This window comes from Tyto alba, unplaced genomic scaffold (genome assembly GCF_018691265.1).
Source record: "Tyto alba isolate M040663 unplaced genomic scaffold, T.alba_DEE_v4.0 Super-Scaffold_18, whole genome shotgun sequence".
Taxonomy (NCBI): Eukaryota; Metazoa; Chordata; class Aves; order Strigiformes; family Tytonidae; genus Tyto; species Tyto alba.
In genome coordinates, this window is record NW_024881280.1 from 29499834 (window position 1) to 29521300 (window position 21467).

At 34.5% G+C, this 21467-nt stretch overlaps 1 protein-coding gene across 11 annotated transcripts in view; it reads right to left on the reverse strand.

Annotated features, from left to right (window-relative positions):
• Positions 1-21467, reverse strand: part of EML5 (EMAP like 5) — a 111050-nt gene that overhangs the window by 67738 nt on the left and 21845 nt on the right. For all 11 annotated transcript variants that reach the window (XR_006165151.1, XR_006165152.1, XM_042791008.1 and 8 more), the window contains exons 3-10: positions 18946-19044; positions 18269-18337; positions 15431-15616; positions 7528-7663; positions 6500-6701; positions 5263-5400; positions 4264-4520; positions 784-996 (exon numbers count right to left, since the gene is read on the reverse strand). Coding sequence is in view for 9 of the 11 variants with exons in the window: in XM_042791008.1 (XP_042646942.1) it covers positions 784-996; positions 4264-4520; positions 5263-5400; positions 6500-6701; positions 7528-7663; positions 15431-15616; positions 18269-18337; positions 18946-19044 (1300 nt within the window). In the remaining 2 variants the exon portion in view is untranslated. The remainder of the gene's footprint in view (positions 1-783; positions 997-4263; positions 4521-5262; positions 5401-6499; positions 6702-7527; positions 7664-15430; positions 15617-18268; positions 18338-18945; positions 19045-21467) is intronic.

Here is a 21467-nt window from a genome sequence, read left to right on the forward strand (position 1 = left end):
TAAAGATCTCTGCTATCGATTATTTGTTACTGTCCAACTTAAAAGGTGTCTAGAATGTAGTTCTTCAAACAGCTCTGAAAAAAAATGAAGCTTTTCTTGTCTAAAAAGATATATATCTCTCCCCTGTTAACAGTCCTCAGTAGTAAACTTGAAAATTATATACTTTGCTTTAAGTATCAGTTTTAAAAATTTCATATGAGATTTGTCCAGATTGCCAGTAAAATTTTGAGGAAAAATGTGTTGGAAAAGTTTTTAAAATTCAATAACATGCAGTGGCATACTCTGATTACTGGACCAACATGCTTTTCACTTGTTTATTGCCTCTAATCATTTAACAAAGTTATTTGTTATAGTTCCTAGCCCAAATCTCCATCATGGATCCAAAGGAAGGAAGAAAACTACTTGAAGACCAAGGTGAAATAGCTGAAGATATGTATCTCATAAGAGGGTAAATACTGCATCACCTCATAAAATTCTATTAAAAAAAAAAAAACAACAAACAAAACAAACACCCACCAAAACAAAAAAAAACAACTATTTTACAAAACAAAATATGCACAGAATCTTTGGCTATCCTATTCAAAATGTAACTAAAATACTGTTACTATTACAGTTGTCAATACACCAGATTATTATTATTTTTCACCTCTGAGCTCAAACTAAATTTCTAAGAACAAATACTGACCATGTATATAATTTTCAAAGATTCAGTTTTCTAAAACCTTTTTCCTGAATAACCAAAATTCAAAAAAACATGTTTATAATTGAACTTAAATGTACTACCTTTTCTTAGACATGGGTATCGGAAGAGCTTTACTATTCCATAATCATCAGCTGTAACCATAACTTGCCCAATAAAATTTGCATCCACGGAATTTATATCATTTATATCTGAATATTTGGGCCAGATTCCATTAACTTCAAGGCCAGAAACACAGGTCCATGATGCCCACTGAACACCTTTTAATTCCTCCTTGTTTGTTACTTCTTTTCCACCTAAGAACAAAAATAAAGACCTAGTTTTAAATATTTAACTCTGCAATTTTAAACAATGTAATTTTTTTTTAAATTCTCCAGTAATCAAATCCAAGTGAGACAGAATTAAAAACTGACTTCTACAACTGTCCTGATCTAATATTCTCTATTGTGATCAACAGTATCAGTAGGAAAGCTTTTCAAGACTATTTAACAGAAGATCAGGGGTTTGGTACTTTACAGTTTTTATTATTTTTTGATGTCTGCTTGACGCTGTGTTATTTTTAAATATTTAGTAAAAAATACACGTAGCCATTCTAAGGTAAAGTTTGGAAAAATTCTGTTGCTGAACTACTCTAGAAACCTGGATTATTTAGAGCAAAAACTGAAGAAGTCATTTAGATCTGGCCCCTGTAAATTTCTTAAAAAAACAATTTTTTATGCTTAGATCCTTGTTAAATTACTTCACATCAGCGCTATCTGTAATAAGATTGTTTCAGTCCCACAAAGCTTCATGTAAAAGCTTAAGTAGTGAGACAGACGAAAGGCCCATTTAATAAATCCCGTGTCTTCAGGAATGGCCAGAAGCAGAGTGCAGGAGCAGTACAAAAACAGTGCAAGCAAATGCAAAAGCTGTCAGTCAGACTGAGTGCACAACTGCAGAACCTGAGCAGGACACTGCCAACCATTCACCTCTCAGTCTGCAGTGGTAACAAAACTGAAGGCGCCTAGGCAGGGTTTTTTCCTGTTTTCTTATTGTTAATAGGATTCTGAGTAGTGGGAGGGGGTGGGATGCAGAGGATGAACAGCCTCAGGTACTGTAAGGAGGTAAACTTTCCACAGAGTTATAAAACAAGGGACAACTCAAGTGGACTGGAATAAACAGGAAAGAACAGTCATAGAGAAAAAATAAAGCAAAATGGCAAATAAATCAGAAAGGAAGACTTAATTAAAAAAAGGAACTTAAGTGCCCTGTTTGAAGATCCTTCAGCTCTGATGAAATAACTGCACCCTTTGACAAGGTTTACCCTGTAATCTCTTTCAATCACTAATCCATGTAAACGATGATTACTAATACTGGTTACATTCATGACTAAATTCTACAGATCTTGTATTAGACAACTGTAAGTTCCTTATGCATTTATAGTGGATTTTCAAGTGTTACATAATTCTGATCATTATTTTGAAATATTCAGATTCCTCTAACTTCACTGACTTTGTTAAACTTTTTTCATAAAAAACCTTTCACAATCCCATGTTCTAATATATGAAGAAACTTCAGGCTGAAAGCTGTCTATATAACTTCAAATTGCTCCTGCTGTGTGTACATATCTGTCAGAGTCTAATTAAACTCCCACTTACTATATTTTCTTACATATCTTCTGTCTCAATGCACAATATCAAAAACTTGTGCACAGAATGAATTAGATGCTTCAGCAAAGAGAGGGACAAAAAGCTCCATGAATGATGAATAATGTACAGTGCAAAACATAAATATTGTATAACAAGTACAGGGACAATATAGTAAGGGGTGGATGAAAATAAATACTACGATTATGATGAGTGGGAAAATATAGAATAATATTATGTAAAGAGAGTATACACACAGAATAAACAAGTCAAACCCTGTGACAAACACTGCCCGTGTGTGAGAGACATCTTGTAACTCCCCAAAACAGGGACTGAGAAAAACAGCCTGAGCAAAACAGGGATGGAGAAAAACAGGCCGAGAGAGAGATATGAGGTGGGGAGGGAGCAGAGGCCCTCTGAGCCAAGGAATGCCCCCAACACTCGCAAGTAATGAAACTATAGTCACGGGGTGGATAAGGTGGAGGCTGGAGCTGGTCAGGCCGCCTGATTAGCACAAGATGCAGCTGGGGAGGTGGGGGGATGAGTGAAAAAAAGCAAGCAATAGAAAGAAAGAAAAGACTTGAAGTGAAGAAGATGGATGCATCCCTGATGAACTCAGACAGGACCAATGCAGGACCTTGGACTGGTGATCTCTATTTCTCTCTTCTCTCCATCTCTCTTATTTTCTTTTTCCCCTTTTCCTTTACTACCATTAAGTAACACAAGGCATATTATATCGCTCGCCATAATGCATCATAAACTTAAGCCAATTATAATGTATCCAGTTAGCACATTGTGGGAAATGAATAAATGTCCATGCATGGACTTTGAGATTTGTCTCACCATTGTCCACTCCATTGGGGGTTTATGAATCTAAGTCACCTGTCTCCTCTGTCTGCACAGGACATGACACCTTGACATACTGTAATCAAGACTACTTAAATTTGAAGCGGTAAGATGTATGTACTATGTGCATACGCTCTCTGCAGACAGAATTGTCTTGATGAAAGCTGCTTTAAGAGTCCGGGACAGTTCAGTCACGTTTTCAAGACAGTATTGTCTTGTAAATATTTACAGTAATGGGGTTTTCACAAACTCTGAATCTGAAAAATGTATTTTACTATTATGTAATAAACTGACTTTCTTTAATAGTCCTCTGCCATAAAAAAGACACACCTGAACTTGTGTTACCAGCAGACTGACCAGCTAAATTCCATTTTGCTATTTTTATTCATTCTAAAGGCTGCATGACTGAATTATATATGTATCACAGCTTCAATATTTCTTTGGTTTCCAGTGAGTAATCCCTAAAATTCTGTCATCCTTTAATCAGGTACTCTAATTTTCTCTACTGTTACCTAATCCCATTACACTTCCAAATTCTTCTGCATTCCAGTTGTTTCTATCTATTATGAATTTCTCACTGTAAAAGCTCTTTTAAGTTAAATTCCTCAGTTCTGCTGCAAACATAGTTCTAGAAAAGCAGATGACTCTTCCAAGATGCAACATACTGATTTTTCCACACATTTTAAAAAACATACAGTTCAAGCAATGATAATCCATTTAATATCCAAGCTCAGTAAGTACAAAGCTATTAAACTGCTGAAAAATTTAATTTTTCTTTTTCTAAAAATGTGAGGGCAAAAATTTAGTTTTGAGAAATAAAATAAATTAAAAGCCAGCTTCTCTATCATGAAAAGATGCATTATAAAGAAGGGCAAACAACTAAAGCTAAAAGTATTTAAGTAACTTTGACAGAAAATGCTGTACTTACTCAATTATCATAAATACTTATATGAACTTAGAAAAAAATTTCTCTATAACCCAGTGCTTTGAACCAGGATCTGTATCTGGCTGTAAAAACTACTTTTGTAAAAACTACTATGTATTCTTTCTGTAATAAGTAACAAATATCATAAAGGCAACTCAGAATCTTACTTGGCATTCTGTAAAAAAGTCTCTTCCAATTGCCGTCGTTGGTCTGTAAGTATTTACTGTCTAAAGACCAATCCATATGGGTGATGAAACTTAAAGATCCAATACATTCCCCAACTTTCTTGTATCGCTGAACAACACCATATATATCCACAGAGCTGTCATTTGAACCAACAGCTAGGAAATTCCCATCTGGTGAATATTTCAGTTCATGGATAGCTTCTTTCCTGTCTTTGATATGAACAACCTCAGTCATATCTCTGTAGTATGAAAGAAAGCATGCCATAAGTATAGAAGAGCCTTATCATATTGTCAAGTTCCCAGTTTCAAAAAATGGACAGAACTATGAAACTAAGTGAACTTCACTATTATATGTGCAAACAACACTGCTATTTTTAGAGTTGGGTAGAGCTTCATGGTCAAAAAAAGAGAAGGGAACAGTGACACAAGGAGGTGCTGCACTGGGCTAAGGGAGAGCGAACAAAAGGAACTGTTCAAGGTGGGTCTACAAAAATATTAATCAGGTGGACTACCAGATCTTTATTCATGTGGGGAAGAAACCTTTACTGACATGAGACACGGATATCATTTTCCCTTTAAAGCATCAACACGGCAGCACAGATTTTGTATGCATCATGTGCTGACAGCAGCATTCCAACACATGGAAGCAATTTAGAAAGTAATGAAAACCTGTGTCTTAATAATTCAAGAATAATTAATAAAGCTAAAACCTGAAATAAAACACTTTCTAGAACACTGCCATTCTTTGCAGATAGATCAATATACTTTTTCAAATGTGTTAATACAGAACACCAGAAACACATGTAGCACACATATTTAAAAAATCTGAGCACACTCGGGATCGGTAATTTAAAACAGAAATGTAAGTGATCTCCTCATGGATGGTCACTACAGTGGCAATATACATACAATTTATAAAAGCAATTAGATAACATGATTGGAAGAGTTAATAAGTTATCTATTTTAAATTTTTTAACATACCTGACTCGAAGAACAGTGAAAGAGCCATCCTTCATTCCAAGAGCAAGATGGATTCCATCAGTACTAACCGCAGCACAGCGAATGGGTTCCTCCATATTGCACCGGGCAATCAGCGCATGGTCTATTAAACTCCAAATTCTAAAATAAAGTAATAATTACAAATGTAAGGAGTTGCTTGTAGCTGTGTTATAGACAGCGTGAAGCCTGCAATTTCTGCAGAACACTAGATGTCATAGTGTCCTATTTTAAAATGATTTTCCACAAGAAAAATCTAAGACAGAAGTGTGAATTTTGCATACAGCAAAGAATATTCATACACTTAAAATAGCAAGAAAATATCTAATGAGAAAATGCAGGAGCAGATTAATTTTGTTTGAATTTCTGAATACAAAAAGAATGACAACATATAACAATACATAATTTTAGACCGCTCTCTTAAAATGCCACTAATTTGCTGATCATTTTAGCCAAGAAGAATGTTAATGAACAATTAAAGACTTTGCTCAGTAAACATGTCCTTTCCTATTAACAAGTCATTATTCATAACTCCTTACATATAACTAGATAATATTATAACATGTAAGTTTTTACTACAAGATACATTACAACATCTATCAATTACAAAATATGTGGAATTCTAGAGCATTATTTCAATATTCATAATGCAACTACTGTTTTGCTTCACCATGTCACACGTAACGTATTTAACAAAAATGCCAAACCATTTAATCTCTAAGAAAGAAAAGAAGTTTTTTGGCTAAAAAAGGTGAACTTGTAAAAGGGAGTAATTTACCTTTTTTTCAGAATATAGATTCTATTTATCATGCATGCGTTAAGTTTGATGAAACTCCCAAGTTAAAAGTTAATTCGCAGCATGTCAAAAAGTGAATATGGTAAGAGTAAAAATTGTAGATTTTTTATTACAATTTTTTTCATTGTAACCTGTGAATGCCTGACAACTCCTGAAAAGGAAACACTTACAGGATACCTCTGTATGAGTGCTTAATGCTAGGCTAAATGAAATTTGTTCAAATTTTGTATGTATCTTTTTTGTGAAATACACATTTCCACTATATTTTATCACTAGGGAGCACTAATTTCATGCATAACTTCACTGGTTCAGAAGAACTTCAATGACACATTTTAATACCTTTAAAATGTACACATTTCAATTAGGTTATCTACAAAATGAGCTGTTGGTATAAAACTGTACACAGTTAAATGAACAAGATTTAACCTGACTGATCGATCATCACTTCCAGTCATTGCTAATGGTTTTGTAGGATGGACAGCCAAAGCCCACAGCTCTCCTTCACAGTGCCCCTGCATTATCAGGAAAGGCTTATTACGCTCATGCACCACAATTTCAAAAATTTCGCTATCTTGTGTCCCGACGAGTATATGGTCTCCCCTCCAGCAAACACTTCTTACAGACAGACCTGTAGAAGATATTGTTACTGAGAGATACATCCTGAGAATTTGTGCAACAAAGATAACATAGCACATAACAAAACATAAAAGCAAGAAAATGTCAAGAAGTATCCATGTACCTTCTCTTATTCCTCCACTTACTCCTTTTATCCATTTCATATAACATACTGTCCTTGGAACAATAACTTTTCAGGCTTAGTATTACAAAAACTCTAAAATAAAATGTGAGCCTTATTTTAATAAAGGACATGTAGCCAATTCTCGTATTACCAGATCTCTGACAGAGATAATACTAACATTTCCATCTAAAATTCTGCATTCGATGTCTTTAAATTTCAATAAAGGTAGCAGACAATATAAATTACAATCTCTGATCAAACTCTGGACCTTAGTACTGGCTAGACAAACCTAAATTATGTAAGTGACAGAAACATCAGTGGAACATGCATATAAGTCAGTCAAAGAGCCCAACTGATCTCAGCTTGTTTCTGAGATGCTCCCCCTAAAACATATCTTTGTAACATCTTAATAGTATCTGGCATTATTTTTCTTGAAAAATAGAAAATAAAAATAACTCAAACTGAAACAACACATAGAGAGATGGAAAGGGTTTATGTTGGAATTAAACATGCATTTCTAACAACTGCATTAGTTTCCAGGCTTACAGTGGAGGTACCTTCATACTAGCAGGCATGAGCAAATTTGTTTTCTAGCAAATAGTTCACAGTACATACATGAAACAACCTTTTTGTTTTTTTAAAGTCTCTTCTTGTTCAAAACACTGGAAAATTTCCTACCTTACTGGTATATCAAAAGAGAAAAAATTCTTTTTACCTTTATATCCCTGGTCTGTTTCCCTGAGATCAATCACAGTAATTGGTTTAAAATTTAGGTCCCACAAGCGAACACAGCCATCCCTGCCACCAGTGGCAAACCCCTCTTCGCATGCGTTCATGCTGAAAATTCCTGCCTAAAGAGAGAAGAAAGTTATATTTAACAATATACACAAATTAGAGATAATATGGAAGGTGAAACTCTTGTCCATGCCGGTATTGTCTGTCTTTCTGTCTTACCACCTGTTACACTGTTGAAAATAGCATAAACACACACAACTAATATAAGCTTTAAATATAAAAGAGTCAGAAATTAAAACAAACTCCAAACGAGCAGAATTCCCATTCAGTGACAAACCGTAAGGTAAGAGAACTGGTGTAATACTGGTTTCATCCTGGTGATCAGTGATGCTGCTTTTCATCCCTAGAGTTTAGTTTCCTACCTTCTTGCCTTAGGGCCTGGTCCAACTCTCACAAATGTCAGCAGGGTGATTTCCACTGATCTCCATTCGGCTCAGTTCAGGGATTTGTTGCTATTGCTAAGCTTCTATGCAACCAGGCAAAAAGCATCTGGGATTTTTTTACATTTTAAGCCAAGGAAGATTGATTTAAAATTTAAGTTTAGAAGCAAAATATAAGAAAAAGAGCGGCCACTTTACACCATTTAAAAATACATAATATAAGCTCTTATTTTAATGGTGGACATCGGGAAACAGAACTTAACACATTTTAACTTACTCAATACATGTTTTATTCAGGATAATGAAGAGGCAAGAATGGCATATCCATTGTTAAAATAAAGATACTGTATCCACATAGCCACTACATTTGATGTAAACATGACACATAAACTTAATACTGTGCACACTTTTTTTTTAAAGTACATACACAACGCACTAGTCTTATTTTCAGAAGCAGCTGATGCATTTCAGTAAGCAAAGCTACTGAAAGGGCAACTTTAGCTAATAAGCCCATGAGAAATTAAAAAAAAATGTTCAATTTTTATTGAAAATATTTAATATTCAGCTACAACAAAAGAAAACAGGGGAGCATTAAAAATGATGGAACGGAAAGTCTGCCTCTCTAACTCTTGCCCAAAAGAAGGTAGAAGAGCCAGTAACATACATATATCTTCTATAATATTGTTCTGAAATTTCAGTTTTGTGAAGTTCCAATAGTTTCTTTGGTTGTGGGTCTGAATTTTACAGTAATGAAGCACATTAACCCCAAAAGTGAAAGCAATTTGTAAAGGAGAGATTGGCTTCTGGGGGAAAATAAAGCTGTACACTTACAGAACAAATTAGTATCCAGTGTTGTGGCTTATGAGAATTCCCATGACTACCTTCTCATACTAAGCTGTTTCTTCTTAAATTATAACTAAGGAAAATATCATAATAGACTGATCATAATGAAATATGGACTGTGTTCGCTTCTCTAGCATCAGGTAACAAGGATATCATTCAAGTTGAGAAAAAAAGAAATCTCTCAGCTTTCACAAAAAAGTGTATTTTTACTAAAATGTCAAATGACAATCAAAACTGAAAGACTATGATGACAGAACTCAAATTTTTTGATGCGCCACATCCATCCATCCATCCTCAGGAGATAGACTTTTAAGAGAGAGGTACATGCCTAAACAGAAATATAGTGGAATTTTTAAGTCATAAGCAGATTTGAAGGCTAACTCCCATTATCTCTAGCATCCTGGAAATCTTCTTTCTGTTTCTTCAGGAGCCTAGAGATTTTTGAAAATACAACCCAAACTGTATTTGTTTCTGTGTGTCTGTCTGTTTTAGTGCATTAACCTTTTAGCTCATTGAGTAAATAAAAGGCTAGAGGAATTTTGGCTCATTTTGTACCATATTCTGAATTCTGCCCAAGTTCTGCTATATTTAAATCTTTTAAAGCTCTGTTTAGAATGCAACCTTAATAACAGAATTATTCTCTGTCCTCTAATTAACTCCTTCCGAAATCCATGATTTAATCAGTCAGTATTAAAAAAAGAATCAGGCATTTGGTGATGTGGGAAGCTGGCTGAATGTTCCGAAGATAAGATCAAGTGGATCCAGGATTAATCTGTTTTCCATTTCACAGAATATCCTTATCTTGAAAAGGACATACTGGTTGTCAAGGAGATTTGGCAGATGTGCTTGCTCAATCCCTTGAAATGCAATAGGACATTCTTGTTTCAGTCTATGTGCCACTGGAATAGAAGAATTAGATGAAAACTCAAAAAAAGGTCCCTTATTAACGGAGACTGTAAGTACCTAATGGAAGAAGCTGAGTTTAGCTACTCTTCATTTAATTGTTAGGCTCACACTTAATGAGGAAAAGACAGATCCTTTACTCTGGTAGCTTGGCCAGTCATAATTCTCCCACTAAATCTTTCCTTTTAGAAACTGCCAAGATTGTTAATGCAAATCAATTTTGGAGTCTTCATGCTCCTCTTAATCCTTCAGCCTGAAATTGTCATCAACATAATTTGATTCTTGATGGTCAATAATCTTCTAGCAGTAATGAGAGGCAAACAATTGCACTGACTTTGATCCAACTGAATAATGTGATCAACAAAGACTGACTGTGCTCCCAAATCAAAATAAAAGATGTAGGTCAAAGTTGTCCATCTTAAAAGTCACAAAGTTTGACATACAGACTGCATTCTTCTGTTACAAATTTTTCATTACACTTGCTAATGAATGGGAAAATTCTGGCAATAACATCTCAAATCGATCAACAATTTTCTCAGAATCCAGAATATTTCCTGTTTTTCTAATATAACCAGCTGTTATCACATCCATGTTCCCTCAAATTAAAAAAAAAAAAAGTTGAATGAGAGCAAACAAAGAAATAAATGCCTGGGTCTACCAGAAATGATACTTCAAAGCAGGAGAAGTACAAGACGAATTTAACAAAGATGGTCTCTACTGCATAAATATTTTGCCACTGCTTGTATCCAAGAAGCTTCCAGTAGTGAGGTAGTCAGGTTTTCTATAGGTGCTGGACTTATCTTGCATCCAATGGACCAATATCAAGTGCTAATTTATCTAAATGCAGTCATTTATATGAAATCCACCACACTAACTATGACTATGCAATTCCTAAAACACATGACTGCAGTTAGCTATAATTAGGACCAAGCTTGAAAGATCATATGGAAACTTCAGAAGCAACTGTCTACTACTGAGCAATATGGAGAACAGAGACATTATACCAGTTCAGTAAGAACTCCAGTGTCTTCATTTTCCTCACAGATATACTTCAGGACATAGATGCTAACATTTAAAGCAACACATATATTGGGCACTTATTCTAAGATATGGTCTCTCCTAATATATACCACATAACAAGGAAATGTATTGGAAACATTTAAGGTTGGTGTCAGTAAGTTTACAGTAGAAAGCCACTACTGTGAACTTTAATCTTCCTATCTAACACATCAACTGTAAAACAGTTTAAAAATGGGCATATTGCTATAAAAAAATTAAAATAGTTGCCTATACACCTCTAATTGACCAAAATAAGTGGATGGTTACCTTTCAAATCCGTGACTAGTCTAAGCAGTAATAGAAAAATACTGCATGACTTGATGTGCTGGTACATGATACCAGCTTAAAACCATTCATTTAAGTTCATTATATTGTTTCCATCTATATTTAATTAGTAGTCAGTCAACTTACATAGGTGTGCAATAGTTTTAACAGAGTGCCTGTTATTTAACCTCAAGCCTGTTATTTAACCTCAGTTTCTGACATCAATCCACACAACTTTAATGTGTACTTCTGAAAGACTATCTCAAAATAAATTATTCAGATGGTGAAAAAAGCATCTTATGTACGTTTACTATGCAAGGCAAAGCATAGCACACAAGAATCTTTAAAATGTATTGTGTTTTTAAATAAGCATACTATTTTGTTTTAATACCTGAGTAACATTTTGTATATCTTAATAGTCACAGACCATCTTAATAGTCCTTGAATTTAGAACACATAAGATGATAAAATATTTAACTAAAAAAATAAAAATCTTTTATTAGATGTCTTATTTTTGTACCAGTGCAAAGAACAGACTACAGCTTCTTCTATATATAAACTTTCCAGAATCAGATGAACTGACTACAAATAACCTCCTGAAGTACTACCAGTGCCAGTGAACTTACATATGCTTTCGTGTTGCTCTGTTTTCTTTCTCTCTTTTAAAGCTTTCATTATTAATATTATTATTTGGGAGAGAACAGCAAAACTAGAATCTGAGCTTCCCATTGCTATCCATTGTTCCCTGCATATGAACTCTGTGCCTTTATTCTTAACCATTGCTTGTTTCTGTATTTTCCTACTTTTCATTCCTACTTCTACATTAAGTGAACTCTCCAGTCCCCTTCTAACTAATTCTACAGTCATTACAACCTATTTGCTTTCAACTTTTTATTTCTACTCAAACTCAGACAGGAATCAGCCAGAAACTCTTCTTTCCTCTGTCTACAGTTCTTAGTATTTCTGTGACAGAAGACAGATAATCTGCCTTAGCTGTGAATTCTTATTTTGCTTGCTAGTGTTAAAGTCACTGTCTGTTTCCTTGATTGCTTATACTGGGACAGCATGGTTTATTTTTCACATTGAATTACTCTTAAAATAAAAAAATGCCTTTTCAGCTAGAGTAACTGTAACAAAAACAGCCAACCTTTGAAAAGAACCCATTTTCCATATTAAGGAAGACCACTGCCAGCTAGATGGACTATATCCCCACATCATAAACATGCTTTAGAAAATGTTTTCCTGCATCTCAGATACCTACTGTTTATGCTGCAAGAAACGAATATATGGTATTTTATGCAAATAATGAGACATGTTTTCTTTGAATAAATTTTCAGTTTAATTCAAGCCTGTTGAGGAGTAACGATGTGGGATGATAAACAGACATGTAGGGATGACAATTCCAACACTAGCACACTGAACAAAATTTGTGTCAATTCCCTATTATGTACACACTGTGCTTATAACAACATACACCCATCACAAATGTTACCATTTAAACTTGCATTTTCTTTTTAAAAAAATGTGTAAGAAGGACATGATTTATAAAATTAAGTACAAAATATGATGGTAATTAATAGTTTAGTGTGTCTGAAGAGGCATTCTTATTCCAAGGTGCTGTATTTTGTGCTTACAATAGTCTGACAATACTTTAACATATAAGGTAATATTTCATTGAAAAACAAGGTTTCATTTCGTTGGAAAGTAAGCTTCCAGAAGAGATTTTACTGTTTTTTTTTTTTCCGCTGAAATTGGTGAGATTTGTAGCGATTCTAATCTCTTGTGAAAATGAATTCCAAAGCCATGGACTAGTGCCCCTACTTAATTTTCAGTACTGCAAAGTACAATTCCATTGAGCCTAAAGGACAGAGACAAAAATAGAAGGCTAGATGAGACCTACTCCAAGGTCACCTGAGCTCCATCCACTGATGCTACTGAAGATAAGGAGCAGAGAACTTCAAATTTGATCTTGTGGTCAACAGAGAACTGACACAGCACATAAGGGAATGGAGCAACAAGCTCTGATCATCCTGTGTTTATCAGTTGGGTCATTTTACACTGAAACGGCTGAAAAGCACTGCATTATTCTGAGAAATAAACTGTTGCAATTCTAAATACTCCAAGTATCAAATATGTGAATATACAGGACAGGTGTCTCCTGCAGCACCGAACAGGATGGGAGGGTATCTTCCTGATCAGTTTTGGATAGGAGAAAAAGTGCACTCCTTCCTCTGGGAATCCAGGCCTGCATACGCAATATAAGCATTTCTAAAATTTCATTTCACTAACTTGAACATCAGAAAGTAAATGACCATACCACCTTAGGAAAATATAGAACAGAACACTATTGAACACTAAATATGAACACTAAAACCAAATCTGAAGGTACAGAATAAGAATCACAGAACATCTGAAGGTTAAAATATCCCCTCATACTTTGTGGCCTGTAATCTGGGCCTTCTTGAATGCATTTAACATTTCTATAGATGCATACAGGAGGGTATGTGCGCACGTGTGTGTATATATATATTATTTTTTAAATATACATACACTTATATGTATATAAAATCTCAAATGCAAAATATAGTCTAGACTATGTTTCCCCCACTTATGTTCTTCATAACTTTATTTTTGTTCATAATCGGATACACTGTCATTATACAGCTGTCTGGATAAGCAGTCCAATCACTTTTAAATTGTTAGTTAATTCAACAACTGTCCTGAATGTATATTTCTAAATCATGAGTAAACCAAGAGTCTCCTTACTACAGACGGACTGCAACCTCTCCCACAAACATATTATTCATCGCCTTTTGTCCCATCCATTCTACCCAGAGTGATTTTAATACTTCAGTTACATATCTCATCCCATCCAGTTCAATACTGACAGTTAAAACAAACACATTCTTATAAGAATGAATAATTAACTGTTGTTGATTTTTGCTTAACATTTCAAAGGTGTAATACAAGAACTGATATGCTTGTATTTTCACAGTATTTTAAATTATTAATAAGGGAACTTCAGATATTATCTAGAAAGTACAATGCTTTCCGAAATGAAAAGCAGCTTTCCACCACCAAATAATACAGCTTCATAAAGTTACCTTAGCAGTCTCATGGCTTGTAGGTTAAAGCAACCAGAAATTGATTGGCTTTGTTTTTACAGTGATACTTGGACAATTCAGAAGTTGAATCTTACATTATATTACCATATCTGACTTACTACCATGAGAGGAAATGAGGACTCTCATAGTCTGGCATGCAGAAATTAGATTGCAAACTACTATGTGTTTTTTTGCTGCCTACTTTATTCACAAAACCATATGCTTTGAAAGAATATGAAAAATATAATGAAAACTTATGTAGCACAAATATAATCACTTCATAATCACATTAAACAGTTTGACTATAAGCAAATCTTACCAAGCACTTTTGAAAAATTTTATTAAGGTTTCATTGATATGACTTCACTTTTCAAAGTTGCACACTGTTCTAAAAAGCTGAACGAATATAGTAAAAGGCAGCAACATAGGACAAGGAAGAGTGGTTGAGTCAAGTTAAAAATGTCAAAACATATGTGTCTACAGGTGAGCTAAGAGTTTGGGCCTACAGTTCACAGAAGCAATGGACTCTAGAGAGCAATCAGACAACCAGCCAGCAGGCCTCAATTCTCAAAATGCCAGAATAGCTGATGTTGGGGGGAAACTCTGGAGAGTTTCTAGTCCAAACCCCAGCTCAAAGCAGGGTCAGATAACAGCAAGTTGCTCAGGGCTGTGTCTAGCTGAGTTGTGAGTATCCACAAATGGACAGACATGTGGATGTAGACTCCACAGACTCTCTGGGGACCTGTTTCTTTTTTTCAACACCAATTGCCTAAATACAGGAGTCCAGGCTTTCTGATACGCTTTTGGATTAATCAGACATCCACAAAAAAGTCAGACAAAAGAGATCCATATTCTTTGGGGGAGGCAGCTATATACTCACCTCCAGTATGTAAAATGTGACTATATATAAGAATACACAGGTAATTGGACAGAGTAATACATGTCTGCTTAAGGGTAAACTGAAATGTATTCCAGGCTCTATTGATTGCTAAGTCCCCCCATCGGTAGTAATGGGAGACAGTAAATAAATAGACACCTAAATGTATTTCTCAATCTAGCATCCACTTTCTACCATAACAGCTATCTTAAGCAACAGAGAGAAAAGGGGGGGGGAAACAACCCACAAACCAAAAAACAACTCAAATTAGACATACTGAGTCTCTATCATTGAAATTGTTTAGGAACACAGACCTGGTGATCTTGCAAAGCCCTTTCCAGCTCTCCAGAAATCTATTTAACATTTTATATTAATTTAAAGAGATATACTTACAGCATGTGCTCCCTGTATTGTCCGTACAAGGTTGATTCCTTTCCATACATATATATCTCCATTCAGAGCACCAGAATATGTCACTTCGTCCCTTGCACAGGCTAGGCACAATATAGTTTGGAGATCACCAGTTTTGCCAAAAACACCACGCTTTGGTGTCAATGAATTGCCACACAAGCTCCAGAACTGCAAGAGAAAGCCATTTAGAAAAGATGAGTACTTAGCTAATAACCTATAATTTAATATGTACATCTGAAAGAGAAGTACCTTACTCCAACAAGACATCACCATTCATATCCTTCTCCCTGCTTTAGTGCTCCAGTCAGTCAGCAACTTTTTATGTTATTAAACAATTTTATCTTTCCATAAAATCAGCATAGCAGATTAGTTGGGAAGGAGTTTTGGGATATCAGTATTAAATCTAACTGAAATTCTTTCAAATTATAATTTGTGAGTCACTTAAATTTTCAGTCATTTTTGAAAAGCTTCCCATAATAGAATTATCTGATCTTTCTTTGATATAAAACTTCCATTTTGCAAATGATGCATTTGTACTTTATGTTACTGTAGGCATTTAGAGACACAATCTAAGCATGTAGATTTCTGATAAGGTTGTAATTTGCTCTATTTGAAAGCAGCTGGTTTTATTATAGATTTATCACCTCTAATCAGAACCACTGATCATGCAAAGCAGCCATCTAAGGCAGACATTTTTGAGAACTTTCTAATAAAACATTAGCATGTGGTTACAGCAATCACAGGAGAGTGAACTTCCTTCTAGGTGATCCAACAGGTACTAATGACTCCTAAACTAAAGACATGCAAAGTCTCTTGTCAGAGCATGATACTTGCCAACCAAATCTCCAGCTATACTCTAGTTTCTGAGATCTCTGCAAACAAGCAACACTTGCATACTCCCTTCAAACCCTCCTGTCCAAACACATAAATGTGTACTGGAAAATCAACAAGCTGCTGAAGTAATCCAATACAACACATGAAAACGTTTATTTCATCACTGCTGACAGGTTACTCTTCTATTGATTCAGCATGTTCCCTGTATACATGTTTATGAAACTGTATTTCACAGCAAATCTCTCCGTTACCAATAATCTATACAAAATTCTGAGCAGTACTTCAATTAATACAGAATAGAGTAAGCCGTTACAATGCAGATTTTTGTACCAGAGATACTGTAATTAAGAAATAACCGTATCCTGATTAGACAAATCCCTAATCTTAACTAGTATTTCTTCAACAAAATCACACAGGTCAGACTATGTTGTTGCTTGACAAGTAGCTGCACAGTCACTGCATAAATCAAACACCTAGCTCCAATATGGAAGTAAATAACATATCTAAGAAAAGTAATTCCTCAATTTCAGTTCACTTGAAATTACCTACATAACTTGATTGAGTAGTATTACATTTTACATATAATATCATGTGAGGAAAACATATGATAGTACTACAAACATGAAAGTAGTTACTGATATCTGAAAGAACAAGAAGCAGGAATGGTTTAAGAAAAAATACAGATCAACAAAAATCTCTTGCCTGATCCAGATGCCTATAAATCTCTAGGATTCAGATTTTCAGTTAATGTTTTCTCAAAGGAAACACCAATTATTTTTAAAATTCTACTGTTATTTAAAAAGGCTTTGTAGAGCCTTAAAAGCCACTCAAATAAACTTCTGCTTATCTAAATAGGCAAGTTTTGACATCATAAAGCCGCCTTAACTATACTAAATCCCTGCTGGCAAATATTAGCTCACTATTGCTATAATGGTCCTTTTAAATCTTGAAATAGTAAAAAAGACCATTATTAATCAAGCTCGTGGAAATCTGTAAATGACATGCTAAACACTATGTTAAATCAAAGACACATGCAACATAGCCAACACATTGAATGCTTTTTCCAGTAAGCCATTAATACATATTGATCTAAAAGTTCATTGTATAAAGTGTAACACATTTTTACCACCACAGGAACCTACACATAAGAGCAATACAGAACTTTCAAGCTGCCATCTACTGCTGTTATGAGGTAACACAGAAGACAGTGCATGGGAGAAGACAGTGACTGAAGGAAACGTATCTGATGGCAGTCAAGCATTGATAATCCTGCTGAGAGAGTCAAACATGAAAAAGAAGCTGTTTCTGCACAGCAGTTGGTACATGGATCAAACAAACATGAAAAGTTTCGTCAAAAGATTAAACACTCTGCCTGAAAAAGACATGAACTGTCTAAATTATGGATCCTGCAACAGGTACACAGTGCTCAAAATGACACAGGTAGGAATAACAGCAGGGAAAAGAAAATAATTAAAAGAAAAATCAAGCCTTTTTCTTTCTCTTTCCACTGTATTCCCATACTCTCTCAAACTGTAAAATATGGGTTTTAAACTCATTTCACCTCTGCAGTGTAACAATTCATTAATTGTTCAAGAATCAGAAGAGTACCTGGACTGACTTTAAACATGTGCATCCTGTCTTATGCCACTTGGAATTTCAAACAGCATGTTTTAGACAACCTAATTTTAAATTATATTACTATTGCTACATACAAAGCTACTGACAACCGTTTCATTCCTTCTGCATTCCTTCTGTCAGGGCATGAACTCTTTTTAGCAGAGATGGTCTGTCACCCACTATACGTATCTTGTAAAAATGTCTAGTGTAGTCAGGTGTGATTCATGATTGCAGTTCCTAAGAAGAAATATTATTCTTACAGAGGCTCTTTCATACTATATCTTCCTTTTAGATCCTATTTTTATATATTTTATAGAGTATTAACTACTGCAGCTTCAGTATTTTATGAATTAACATTTATTTCATTACCTTGATGTGTTTTACGCCACAGCTGACGAGCTTGTTTGGCTGGTACAGATCCCAAGAAATATCAAATATCTGCATAAAAAAAAAAAAGAGATGTCAGCAAAGAGATGGCCCTTACAGCAGTACAGCAGGGGACAGTTAAAACAGTAAAAACTTGTAGCAAAGTAACAGACAGTCTGAAATGCTTTAAATGGAACTATAAGAATGACTTTTTTATCCCTTCATTCAATACTGAAATTGCAATGTATAGGTCACATTAGGTTTTGGTTTGTTTTTTTTGTTTGTTTTGTTTTGTTTTGTTTTCCCCTACAGTAATTATAACACATGATAAAACAACATTAAGGTTCATTTACAAACTAGAAAAATTTAAGCGACTATTTGCATTTTGATTTCCCATATGTGGATTAGGGTCTAGGAAGTGCATTACTTTTGCATTTCCCCTGCATATTTACAGTCTCCACAAACCATACACAAATAAACAGTGAGTTACACATTTTACTTTATAAATAAACATATATATTTAAATATCTGCATATATCTTAATACATATCTAAACTTTATGCAAATTCAATTTCTAAAACAAAATATTTTTTATTCCAACATAGCTCTAGTATGTATACACAAACACAGTTTAACAAACTAAAACTACCTTGACACTCAAATTCTTTAGTTATACTTACTCTGTCTGTATGACCAGGAGCCATTGATAACAATTTTCCTTTCCTCCAATCCCATACACAAACTGTGTTTTTCGAATCCAAGCCAACTGAGACCAAACGCTAAAAATGTCCAAATTAAATAAATAAAAATAACTCAATATATTAAAGCTACAGTGATAATTTTGAATGATAACAAATTTATAACATATTTGAGTTAGAAGCAATAGCTACATTTTGATATAGATGAAAATTAAAGACACATTTTATGCCAAAGCTTCCATTGATGCACCCCTTCAGTTACGACATCATGATCATAAAGAAGCAAGATCTTTTCAGATAACAACATATTTCTGATTTACAACATTTAATATATATAATTATATATAGCACACATGGCAAGCAGCAGTCAGGAGACATTTGTAAAAAAGAATAATCTCACTGAAGTTAATAAAACTACATGTGTTTACCTTTAATTACATATAACTTTCAGAATTTCAGTATATATTTCATGAGTTCTTCAATCTTTTTGGAAACAAACAAAAGATTAAAAACAGTTAGAAGCTTTAAGAGTCTTTTGTTTGATTCTTCAAAACACGTATGAGTAACTATTCCTTTCTGAATCCTTTCTCAAACCAGAATTCAACAAGACCCTGAACATAGAAATTTCATAAAGTCTTTATAGTCAAAAAGAGTCTGAAACCAGTTAAACTGTAAAACCAGGAAGGATGAAAAGATTGTTCCAAGAAAATACAGAAAAATAAAAGTTTGAGAACTTCCTATGCTCTGCAGCCTGTCTTGTCTTCAACTGTGAAGATATTTTGTATGGATTTCTTGAAACAAATTATTGATCATATTAGTCAACAGACCACTTTTAATACATGTTAATCGGTCAAAATGTTATTTTTCCTACAGAAATTCTCTACAGAAAGACTAGCAGTACTGAAGATCAGATAAAAAGAAACTAAGTGATTTTGAGTTTTCTTTTTAAAGAAAATTAAGTCTTTTTGTTTCATTTATACATGAATTGTGACATCTTAATTTTGATAAAACTTTGCAAATCTTTAGGACCAACTTTTTTCACTGTTCAGCAGTTAATACTTACACACATTAAAGACGAATTTAGTTTCAAATTCTGTGCAGATTATCAAAATGAGTTTGTAAAAGCAGAAGTAAACCCCAGACTTAAGTAAATTTTTTCCCAAAGACAGAAACTTATTCCCAGTAACAATTTCTTTACTGTCTGAAAAGCTCCAAGATTTCGAGAAGAAACAAGTTAAATACAATTGCTATCTATGCTCCCTATTTATTAATGCCAACTTCAGTTTTTCAGATACTGAAAAGTCCAACCTTTCTACTCCATCTTTGAAAACATTCTCGGAAGAAACATCAGTTTTAATTCCAGCTAAACTTCCAAGCAGTTCAATTCCAGTCCTACTGCAGAATGAGAGGCGTAAATGCAAGCTAGTTTTACAATTACTGCATACCAATCACAAAAAATTTGTATGATGCCTTTCCAGGCATAAACCGATACACTGACTTCTCAAAAAGGGAGACTAAATTATGTTCTCAGTTCTCCTAAGAACTAGAAAATCTTGTTATCAACCAGCACACCCCCACAGTGAAGTAGAGCTCAGAGAAGAGCAAAAAACCCAGCAAGCTCAGGGAAGAACATACCATAAAGTAAGCCAAACTTCTCTCAACACCAGGGAGACTGGAGGGTAACCTTAGGTTTAGGTAACACTGCTGCACCAGTGAATCACCAGGTTCCCCAAGACAATTAATAAAGGATAATAAATAAAGAATAAATAGTTTTCCTGAGCTAGTCAGACCAGCTGGGGTGGGGAGGAGAGGGTGTGTGTGGCACAGCCCAATGTGAAGTATAAAAACTGAACAATAACACAAGCTTTGAAGAGGGCAATGGGCTTGACCTCACTTCAATCACATACTTCCTCCCGTGACTGGACATGCCCAGCATCGTGACAGTGATCATAGAGACCGGTAACAGGACACACATCTTTCTTATGATTCACCTGTATATTTCCATTCCTTGTGTTATGATTTCAGTATATTGCTGTATCACTCCATTAAATCAAAATCCCATAAAATGCCAAATATATCAAATAACTATGTTTAAGATGAAACATTAAACCATCTAAAGGAACCTGGTCAGGTAGTCTGACAAATTTGGATTTAAAAGGATAGGCAAGATGTAAACAAACATATTTTGCAGATCTTTCTGAACTAGATTCGTGTTTTACTATATTTCCATATAGAGACAATTCTGGAGATGCAGATCTTGAAAAACCTATATCCAGCTTTCTTTTGAGACCTCAAAATTCTAACAAATGCAATGAAAAAGGTGATCATATGGGAACACTGAGAAAAGCACACAGCCTAAATTCTGTAAACATAAGAATTAGTACTGGGTACTCTTAGAAAAAAAATCACAGATCTATACTCAAATCTCTCCAGTACACACAGGGGATGCATAACTGCATTCTAAAGAAGAATTAGGGGACCTCAAACCTAATCAGACATGTCTT